The 11,407-nt window shown below is 39.5% G+C and overlaps 1 protein-coding gene across 4 annotated transcripts in view; it reads right to left on the reverse strand.

Moving 5' to 3' along the window:
• The window catches only part of LOC106111394 (microtubule-associated serine/threonine-protein kinase 3), a 51,005-nt gene that overhangs the window by 2,497 nt on the left and 37,101 nt on the right, over positions 1–11,407 (reverse strand). For 2 of the 4 annotated variants that reach the window (XM_013293461.1, XM_013293460.1), the window contains exons 19-36: positions 11,182–11,306; positions 10,619–10,721; positions 10,272–10,444; positions 9,830–9,910; positions 8,451–8,632; positions 7,858–7,997; positions 7,396–7,531; positions 6,725–6,851; positions 5,949–6,050; positions 5,574–5,645; positions 4,636–4,758; positions 4,204–4,298; positions 3,512–3,655; positions 2,402–2,515; positions 1,583–1,825; positions 1,281–1,453; positions 685–1,139; positions 161–358 (exon numbers count right to left, since the gene is read on the reverse strand). In XM_013293461.1, coding sequence (XP_013148915.1) covers positions 161–358; positions 685–1,139; positions 1,281–1,453; positions 1,583–1,825; positions 2,402–2,515; positions 3,512–3,655; positions 4,204–4,298; positions 4,636–4,758; positions 5,574–5,645; positions 5,949–6,050; positions 6,725–6,851; positions 7,396–7,531; positions 7,858–7,997; positions 8,451–8,632; positions 9,830–9,910; positions 10,272–10,444; positions 10,619–10,721; positions 11,182–11,306 — 2,786 coding nt within the window. The remainder of the gene's footprint in view (positions 1–160; positions 359–684; positions 1,140–1,280; positions 1,454–1,582; positions 1,826–2,401; positions 2,516–3,511; positions 3,656–4,203; positions 4,299–4,635; positions 4,759–5,573; positions 5,646–5,948; positions 6,051–6,724; positions 6,852–7,395; positions 7,532–7,857; positions 7,998–8,450; positions 8,633–9,829; positions 9,911–10,271; positions 10,445–10,618; positions 10,722–11,181; positions 11,307–11,407) is intronic. The other 2 variants (XM_013293463.1, XM_013293462.1) reach the window with 2 other exon arrangements.

Below are 11,407 nucleotides of genomic sequence, written 5' to 3' on the forward strand. Positions count from 1 at the left end.
TAGGATGTAATTGGAATAGTGTGGTTGAGCCTAGCCTACACTAAATAATTTATAATAATGAAATAGGGACGAAATTGGCCCTGTAACAGGGCAACTTACTACAAGAGCTGGCTATTTTTGCTAATAAAAATTCACGTCTTTAGCTAAATTATGTTATCACCTTCTTCTTGGCGTGCTTGTCCTGTTTCTTGGCGGGGCGGTGGTCATCGTCGTCGCGGTCGCGCGGCGTCTTGCGGCCCATCACGCCCAGCAGCTTGCTCACCATGCTGTTCCGGCCGCGCCCCGCCTCCGACACGCCCCCGGCCCCGCCCCCGCCACCTGCCGCCACGCCCACCACACACTCCACAGCTTCCGGAGACTGGACAGAGAGGAATCACAATCAAAACAAAATAATAACTTTACTAGTGTTTGCCAGCGACTTTGTCCGAGAGATATAAAACAAAACTTAGCCTTAGTTCTTCTAGACTATTATCTACATATGTAACATATATAAATTTTGGCATTTTAAGATTAGCTTAACTGTGGGCGACCAGTAGGTCACTTTTTATATTAAAAAGCCTTTCACCGCTTGAAATTACCTTCTTGTTTCAGTAGTGATTTAGTAAAAAATAATATATACACTTAACAATTCAACTTCTTAAAGTGTTTGTGACGAATCAGTTTAATTATTATTAGTCGCATTACCTTATTGATCTCCACAGATTCTTGTTTCTTCAAACCTTCTAGCTTTTTTGCGGACTCATTCTTCTTTGCTTCTATCTTCTCTTGCTTCTTCAATTCCGCCTTTTCTTGTTTCTCCTTCTTTGCCTCAGCCTTTTCCGATTTCTTCATAGATCCAACTCTCTCCATCGGTTTCTCTGCTTTTGGTTTCTCCTCTATTTTAACTTCTGGCGTTTTATCTTCTTTTACTTCTGAGATCTCCATTTTCTTTATTGAATCTTGTTTCTTTAATTCTGATTTTTCTTTAGTTTTGCTTTTTTCTTTCTTCAAGTCTTCTTCTTTGGAGCTGGATTCTGGCGTCTGTCTGGTCTTCGAGTGAGGATCTGTTTGACTTGAAGATGGCATTGTTTCGAAAGTCGTGGTCGTCTTTTTGCTTATATCTGTTGTTACGTTCGGTTCTGTACTGGATCTGCTATCATCTGCAATTCAAGAAAAAAGCACCTCAAGTTCAAACTCAAAATTTTATTAGTGTTTATGTAATTTTTTAAATTATTTTGACAAGTTTTATGGATAACATATGATGTTCATTATTAAAATTATTAATTAAAAGTGTATCTTACCCAAAAATACTTCTCTAGAAGTATCCAAATTAGACGTATCAATAGATGTGTCCATAAACGATTCATCTGAGAGAGAAAGCGACGCGAAAGAGGCATTCGCATCCGCCACACCTCTGTCTACACTCTTAGGTGACGACGTGAAGATACTTGGAGTACTCTGCTTTGCTGGGGTCCTGGTAACGTTAATTTACAAACATAACAATCGGCCTAGTCAAATTACAAAAGGATAATTACGATGGGTTGTTGGCACAGAAAGACAAAAATTAAAAAAAAAAACACATTAAAGCACAATTTAACGATACCTAGTGGGTAGTTTGGAATGTCCAGCGTGATGTGTAGGCGAGTCTTTTTCCTCTGCGATCCTCGGCAATGGCGGTTCATCAGGTTTGTCAGGGGGCGGGGGTGTGGGCGGGGCGGGGGCGGGCGCGCGCCACCCCGTGCCCCGCCTGCCCGCGCCCGCCCCGCCCCCGCTGCTCACGGACACGCCCACCCCACAGCAGAGAGGCGAAATGGAGCACTTCGCCTCAGCCGATCGCGGATGTAATCTGAAAAATGGTATACAGTTATAAATAGGATAACAATAAATTGAATAATCTCCTGGATGCTGCACGAGAACTGTAAAGATTGTTATTTAATGGACTAAATTCAATAATGAAATATTACTCAGTCACAAAAAGCATGCAATCGACACAAAAGAAAGTGAAAAAACATAAACAATGAATACACATAAGTTAAAGTTAGAGATGTAAGTGCAAACCGAAAAACAATAAAACTAATGTGAAATCACACTTCCAAATCTTTAAATACATTTATGTTTTCTTTTGATATAGATGGAGTAGATTCAAAGAAACAAACTTCCAGACATTCTATATTATCCTTCGCAATAGCTACATTCAATTTTGAACCAACCCACAGTGTACTTGGGGGGTGGACATGGTAGTCACACAATAGGTCGTCCTAGCACTAAGAGAAGCTAAGAGAAGTTTGTATGTCGTGGGGCGTGTCACGGGGCGTGTTAGTTTTATTATAGGCGGCCCTTAAACTTAGTCATAGATTTGGGGCGTGTCAGTTTTATCGTGGGGCGTACCGGGGACGTGTGCGGGGCGTGTCGGGGGCGTTACCTGTCGGGCGAGAGTGCGCGGCGCAGCAGCGGCGAGGCGGGGTCGCGGCGCGGCCAGGCGCGGCGGCCGCACTCGCGCGCCGCCAGCGGGGAGGGGCTGCGCGCCTCGCAGCGGCTACACCCGCACCGATGTTAGTCAGCGACATTTATACCAAACTTTACGTTACTTAGGGCCTGTCCCACAATCCTTGTAAATTATCAGATAACAATCCAACGTATGAAATATGTGACGGAAGTATCGGATTTTGGTACTCGATCTGACAGTAACATCACTTTTAACCTATCTTAGCCTCTATCAGCAGGTGTTGGGATAGACCTTTAGAGTCAGTCCTATCAAATTCTTTAAATTGTCTGATGACAATCCAACATTAAGAAATGTGATAGAAATATCGAAATTTTTAGCTCTTCTGACAGTGACGTCATTTTTAAGGTATCTGAGCCTCTATCAGCCAGTGGTGGGACAGGCTTACCTTTTGTAGCTGTATTAGAGTGTAGTAACGTAAAGTTTCGTTCATTTCAATGACAATGTTTTGTTAACACAATGCAAAGTATACACAAATACGAACAAATGTTTAAACAGTGATTCTGATTAAAGCGAAACGATTTAATTCATATTAGTCAAGAGATGATATACCACAATGTAAAACCTTTTTTTTAATTCTTTTTAGATCCGAACATTAAGAGCGTAAACACCTTTGACTAAACTATCGCACAACTGTTTAGTTTCGCTTTGATTCCTATGAGCTTATATAAAAGTACGCTACTGGATTTTTAGTATTGCAACTAAACAGTTGAATTGCGAAACAATCGACAATCGCACAACTGTGATGCGATAGTTTAGTCAAAGATGTGCCCGTTGTGAAACATCGATAGTCAGTTATTTGTTACCTAATTGTTCAGTAACTTTTAGTAGTCAGGTAGTTTTTACCCTAGTCGGTACTTGTGCGTTCCATTGGAGATCCCTGGACCCACAAATCTCATCTAAGGGGGGTCACCGATGGGGTTTTTTAGTGAGTAGAAATCTCACATAAAAAAGATAAGGGTATCTTTCGAAGATTCCCCCCCCCCCATACCAAAAAAAGGTAGTTTTTACCTAGCGAGGGTATGTTACCTGGTGGGGGAGGCCGGCTGCTGCGCGGGCTGCGGCGAGGGCGAGGGGGTGCGCGCGAGGGGCGAGAGCGGCATGTGCTGCAGCGAGGCGCGCCGCACCTCCCCCGCCCCCAGCTTGTGCTTCAGACCGTGCAACGACGACGGCCTGCAAATTCATATTTACTAATCTTACTAGTATTTTTTTTATTAGCAGAGGGGGTAGGGCTGTCCCATCACCACAATCGATACTACTAAGCATATCACTATACATAACGCAGCGAATCGCAGAGTGAATACCCTACGAGAGATGGTCAAGGAGAGGTTGTGACCCTCAAGAATGAGGTAACGATAGATAAATAGATAGATAGGCCGCAAATAGTAACCTATAACTTCTGCTTTCCCCTCTATGTTAAAGGCGTAATTTTGTAACTATTCCAGGTAATCTTGAAAAAGCTAGTGTTAGGATAAGTTCATGATAGTAATCTAATGCCGGAATTCAAACCCACAACCGGTAGTCTTGTCCCAAGACACTAAGCTATTGGTGCTTTCAATTTGACTTTGTTTGTTACAAATAAACTCAAAAACTACTGAACCGATTTTAAAAATTCTTTCACTATCAGAAAGCTACACTATCACTGAGTGACATAGGCTATGTTTAATAGCATTATACTCCAAACAATAGCTACTAGGAGCTATCAAAGAAATAAAACTGACCTCTGATAGTGCGTGTTGGCATGCAGCGGGCTGTCGGTGGCTGGCGATGCAGCCGGAGACGAAGAACACTCTCCGCTACCTGCCGCTGTCACCATCTTTATACAAACATAAATTATTATTTTACTTAAGACTATCGCTCTAGAATTGTTAACTGACTAAAAAATAGTCGCAAAAACCCACATTATTCTAGTAAGAAAAGTTGGCATTACAACCAGAAAAACTTCGCTTCTATAGATAATAGTAATAAATAGCGCAAACTTTTTCACGTATCAGTCTCAAGTTGCGTTGCGTGCGAATAAGGTAAATTAAAAAAACTTACGAAATGGTTACGTAAGACAATGTTTTTGGAAACCGAACTGTATCTAATTATTATAAAAAAGCTTAGGAAACGTTAGATCGATGAAATTAGTCAGATTTCGTTAATGTAAATACCTGGTGCATCTCCTGCGAGGCTCGCTTGGTGGAGATACGTCGGAACAGCGAGCAGCGGCGGCGCGGCCGGGGGCGGGGCGGCGCGGAGGCCCGCCTCCCTCCCGCGCGGCGACGCCCTCCCGCCTACACAACACAATGACTGTTATATCCAAATACTTAATTAAAATCTATATCTATACTAATATTATAAAGAGGAAAGATTTCTATTTCTATATGGAAATAACTCAAAAGTACTGGGCCGATTTTAAAAATTCAACATTAGAAAGGTTATCTGTGAAAAATCTAGCCTATATTTCTTATTTTCAACAAAAACTAATCTTAAATATTTCGCTTCGTAAGGGCCGTCAAAATTTGTAATTTAAGCGTGACTTTAACATTTAAAACGCTGTTTAAATGACGTTTCAGTAATGCCCTTAGTATTACAGAAACATTACAGAAAGCTATACACTTACAGCCTTACAAATAAACGCGGTATAAAGTAACACTTAGGAATAAACTGAGTATAAGCAAATGTTAGTACACTAGCTGTTCCCATGCGACTTCATCCGCATAAAATTATGAAAATTTTATTTTATTGTTTACATGTCAAATGTCAAAATGATGACATGACATACCTTGACACTCTTACTTCATTGATGTTGGCAACAACTTATGGTATCTTTCCCACATTAGGATTTTATCCAAAATATTTACCCCCTAATTTTAATGGCGTGAAAACATATAGCCTAAAGCGTGACGTAAGTGTAGGGCTTTTTATTTAAAAAATCATTATTCAAAAATATGCTGTAATTGCTGACGTCTTAGGCAACAAAGTGTGTGTTTACGCTTTATTATAATAGTATAGAAATTAAGCATATAGTCAGTTTATTCCTCAGTTTACTTTATACCACGTTTATTTCTAAGACTGGTAGAGTTAATTGTATATTTTTATTCCTTACCTGTATTGTAGTTTGGTCTAGGGGCGTCGCACGTAATGTCGCATGAGGCGCAGTCAACAGTAACTTCAACACCTATAAAAAATATATAAAAAAATATTTGCATTTTTCATTGAAATGTAACTAAGCCAATTTCAAATATGCTTTCACATATTAAAAAAATACGTTATTGGTGAGTAACATAGGCTATACTATTACCAGTTTTTTATTACGTGGGCAAAGTCACGAGCAACAGCTAATAAAAAAACATATAATAAACATTAATTTCCATAGTTATTTTGTCTCGCAAACATCTTACTTTAAGCTCTTTTGTTATAATTGATGGTGAATTAAAATGAACCTTATGCATTATGTTTTAAGGTTGAAATTCCAACGTACCTGTGTATGCAGCAGTCCCTGCACGGACTCTCCATTAAGCTGTGTGATGAGGTCTCCCGCGCGCAGGCCGGCCGCCCACGCCGCGCCTTGCTCACTCACCGCCTAACATTAAACCTTATGTTTAGACCAATAGGGTTTAAAATCGCTTAATATTTTATCTCTTTCATTCTCTTGAACAAAGGTGCTTTTAATTTTTTTTTGTCAATAAAGAGTGTTTTATTTTATTCATTTTATTTATTTTATTTATTAAAAGAGAGTCTACAATATTGTTCAATGGTAATAAGGAATTATTACTAACTTATCCTAATTATATTGATATTATAACTGCGAAAGTTTGTATGGATGGATGTTTTTACTACGTGTCGGCTTAACAGATCTCGATGAAATTTGTCACAGATATAAAATAGTCTGGAAGAACACATAGGCTACTAAATGTTTTTATATTATTTTATGACTTGTACATATATATCAACAAACTAGTTTTCGCCGCGGCTCCGTCCGCGTGGAATAAAAATAGCATAACCTCTTCTAGAATATGCTCTACATCTATGCCAAATTTCACGGAGATGCGTCTAGATGTTCTTGATTTATAATATTAGTAAAATTAAACACTTACAGCCTCACAAACAATATAAAGTTAAACTTAAGAACAAACTGAGTATAAGCAAAAATTAGTACAAATGTTTCTTATACTCAATTTATTCCTAAGTTAAACTTTGTACCGCATATATTTATAAGGCTGTAAAACCTTGTATAGAAGTCTAGTAGAAACTTACAGAGACGAGATGATGCATAGTATAGTAGTCGGAGTCCCCGTAGTAGACTCTCACGGTGTGTATCGTGAAGCCGAAGCCGCGCGGACCACGACGCACCACTATCGGCGGCTTGGAAGACTGGATCAGACTGTAACAAGATAATTCAATCAAATGATAGAAAATTGTTAATATCCTTATTTTATCAAGTATTTTTCATCATATGACAAGCTCAGTATAGGCTCAGAGCGTACCCTAAGTTAGGGTGACTAGACTATAGTCAAAGCTGCGGCACTGCTAGTAAATTTCACACATATCTGTGAAATTTTTTATCTATATGTGGTGGCATTACGATATTTTCCTTCACTATAAGAACGTCGGGTAAATGTACATACTAGTTTTGGCCCGCAACTCCATCTGCGTGGAATTAAAAAAACTAAGTAGCCTATGTGTTCTTCCAGACCATACTTTACATCTATGTCAAATTTCATCGAGATCCGTTCAGCCGTTCAGGCTACAAACTCTTACAAACACTAACTCTTACTAAGATGAAAATCTAAAATTACATTGGTACATGGGATTCGAACCCAAGATCTGTAGATTACAATTCAAATGAACCACTGACGTTTTAATTGCCATATACTACATATATATACAAAAATAATTTTAATAATAAAATTTCAGTGTATACATACGAGTGATTAGCAATAGCGAAGGGAGAGGGCGGGTCGCGACAAGGGGAGGAGTCTCGCGAAGAGTTCGTGGAGGAGGTGTTTCCGGCGCACGGAGACGCCGCCCCGCCCCCGCCAGCGCCCGCGCCGCCCTCCTCTGCTGGAAACACAATAATAAACCTTATGCAAGTGGAATAAAAAACATAATCGTGTGGCAAAAATTGAAAAAGAGAATACCACACTGTACTTCGTTAAATATAATCAAAACTACGATAATTAAAGTAACGTATTAAAATATAAAATTACTTATACAGGGACTTAAAATTATAGTGTGGTAAACCAGTATAAGGCCAACTAAATTCGCTATAATAGCGACAGATGTTCATTGAAATCGGAGATTTCAAGTTATCTACATAAAAAGAGGATATTTCTCCTTCCTTCGCATATCCTTCATTAATTTTCTAAATGTCAAATATAAAAACCCACCTGGATGTATAACAAGGGAGAGTCCGGAGGTGCTGGCGGAGCGGCGCATTGTTTTAGGTGCAGCGAGAGCTATCGGCTTTGATTTCTCTGGCTTGTCTACCCTGTCGGCACCCTTATCTTCACGCTTCGAAGTGTCGGTTCTAGAAATGTTAACATTAAGTCATTATACTCAGATCGAAATTTAGACTTTTTTCTCATAAGGTGGCAAACGAGCGGGTGACCACCTAAATCCGCCAAAATGGCGAAGCGACCATTGCTCTCGCAAAATCGGATGCGTTGCCCGCCCTTAATCGCCGAAGGAGACGCACATAAAGAGGATGTTTCTCCGTTCGATGCATCACCTCCATCCGTTCCCTTCCCATCCTCTTCTTAAAGAAAATGTGTAGGAAGGAAAAAGGACTAAAGTTGGGCCCCCGGCACACATAACACTAACTACTTAACTTTGACTAGTTGGAATATTACAAATTGTTACAGTGTTTGCTAATATTTTACAATAGAACAAAAGAACCTTATTTTTTAATATTTCAGGATTACTTTGTAGATAATCGAATTAAACTATTTAAGTTAGTTAAAGTAGACAATCAACAACTTACATCCTAGGCAGCAGGGGCGGGTGCGGGTGTGCGTGCGCGTGCGCGTGCGCGTGGGCGTGTCCGTGCGCGTGCGCGGCGAGCGGCGGCGGGCGCAGCGCGGCGCGGCGGCGCGCGGCCGGCGACACGTCGTCAGAATCCGTTTGTGAAGACTCCGCTGTCGACCCTCCGCCCGTTCCCACCAACTGATAACAAACAAACTTAACATTATAAAGGCAATTTATTTGATAACATAGGCTATATTTTGTTTATTTTAATTTCATGTGGGCGAAAACGCGAGCAACAGCCAGTAATATAAAAACGAACGTTTAGATGGAAGGATTGGTTTAGTTTACCGCTTAACGGCTAAACGGATCTCGATAAAATTTGTCTTAAACGTATGTAGTGTACTTATCTATTTATTTAATTATTTATATATTACACTACATTTATTTATTTATCATTTATTTATAATATAACATTACATTCACGCATTCACACACATCCATTCACACAAATACATTTCAATTTATATATTTTATATGACACAACTTCATACGTACAGACAGACACGCACACTCCACATTCACACTATATAATTTCAACGCGCTGCAGAGCGCCGCCCGCGGCGCGTACGCACAACGTGCAACTGCAAATCATGCACCGCGCCGCGCCGGCCACCAAACAGTCGCCTCGCGCTGCTACACTGTGCTGACACCTCGCTCGTTTGCCCTCTCGCCCGCCATTTTGTTTACGTGTTATAATAATATTTTATTTTGTATATGAAATTATATAGTGTGAATGTGGAGTGTGCGTGTCTGTCTGTACGTATGAAGTTGTGTCATATAAAATATATAAATTGAAATGTATTTGTGTGAATGGATGTGTGTGAATGCGTGAATGTAATGTTATATTATAAATAAATGATAAATAAATAAATGTAGTGTAATATATAAATAATTAAATAAATAGATAAGTACACTACACGTAGATCAAATGACTTATTTTTTAAATTCCACGCCGACAGAGTCTCGGACGAGGACGAAAAGTTTGGATAAACGGATGTTTATTGCGTCTCTCCAAAATGACTAAACGTAGCTAGATGAACTTCGAATAGTCTGGGAGAACACATAGGCTACTTACCAAGTTTAATTACGCGCGGCTAAAATCACTAGCAAAAACAAATACATATATAAAATTAAGGGTCTAATGGCTAACTTTTTTCCGTTTAAAAACATCTATATGTGTGGGTTTAACATAAAAATCTGCATCTAGGATCTATCGCACCTATAAAGCAAACTTTATATGTAAGTTAAGTGTTTGATGTTTAAAGCTATGAAGTATGAATGTGGTTGTTAATGAGACAAGAAAACTTGATATAAAGAGTGGTGAGTGCTACTCACTGGGCACTTGGGGTGGTGGTGGGCGGTGGGCGTGGTGGGCGGGCCCGCGCTGTCCGGCGTGCCCGGCCAGCTGTCCGTGCTCTGTGCAAATAAAATACATTAATAAGCAAAAATACTAAAACCATAAACTAATATTCAAGCTAAAGCTGTAAACTATTACATTATCAAAGACTCTAGACTATATTTGAACAAGCAAGATGTAGCAACTACAAACAAATCATGAGATATACTAAAGTGAATATGATAATGGTATTAAAAAGCAAAAATCTGATATATATTGGAAGACATCCAATATAAAATCTTTTTCCTAAAGTAATTTTACATATTTCAAACATCTGGGCTTATAACATTCTGAATGATTGCTTAAAAAAATTTACATGCAGCAAAGAGTACTATCTAAGCTAAGTAACTAAGCTATCAAAATATTGGAACAGTATCTTACCCTGGAATCATGTGATACCACGGAGTGGGAGTGTGAATGCGAGTGATGGTAATGTCTCCTCCACTGCGGGGAAGTGGAGGAGAAGGCGGCGAACAGCGGATCCTCCCCCGGCTCCCCGCCCTCGCCCGCCTCGTCCGTGTCCGCCTCGCTGTGGTTGTAGCGGTCACAGCGACCTGACATACAAAAATATCAATAAAACAAACATAAAACTCTGTAAAGAAAAAACACGAATCTGACCAAAATGCAACTCCAGTAGGGGCCCATTGGGATTTTTTTTTCGCATTAGGTCGATTGATTGTACGAATTTGACCCTCCAAAGGGAAAAAACACCCGTTATGTCTACTTACTATCAAAATAACTGGTATCCTCGTCATTCTCCAGCTGCGGTATGAACTCCGCCTTACGTCGCAACAGATTATTCCAATCCAAGCCGTAGAAGTATATGTGATCCTGGAAATAATTATAAAAACACTTTTTTTCCCAAATATTCTTCTATACATATAATGAAATTGGTGTGTCTGTATGTAATATTTAATGAAACAAATACAGATTTCGCGAAGATGATGTAGTTAGGAAACGGCTGCCTAGATTTTGACAGGACTTTGACCAAAAAGTAGCTGATGCGCGAGGTAATGTTCTAGAAGACCATTTTTATAGCGCGCTAATAAAGTTTACGGGCGACAGCTACTATACTAAAGAGGAAAGATTTGCATTTCTGGATTTTTGTATGTATTTGATTTACGAAAAAACTAACGGGCTGATTTTTAAAATGCTTTCAATATAATAAAGGAAATTTATCTGTATCATAGGCTATATTTTGTATTATTTTTTTAATTTCAAGTGGGCAAAGTCGCGAGCAACAGTTAGTCATATAAAGAATAGTCATAGTTTTGAAACCGTAGTTTTTTACCTTGACTTGATGCGTGCCGCCAGTACCGAGGCGGTCGCGCGGGTTCCTGGCGAGGAGTTCCGTGATGATGGTCCTCGCTTCTATCGCTATAGGAAAGTCTTCCTCTGAGGGCCACTCTATATCATCTGGAAAACATATTCACAGTATAAAAATAAAGAATTACGAGAAGTTCATGAAAATTCCTAAAACTGTAGATTTAAATTCACATAATTCTTTTATTTATGCA

The sequence above is a fragment of the Papilio polytes genome, unplaced genomic scaffold, assembly GCF_000836215.1.
Source record: "Papilio polytes unplaced genomic scaffold, Ppol_1.0 DF824169.1, whole genome shotgun sequence".
NCBI classification, from domain to species: domain Eukaryota; kingdom Metazoa; phylum Arthropoda; class Insecta; order Lepidoptera; family Papilionidae; genus Papilio; species Papilio polytes.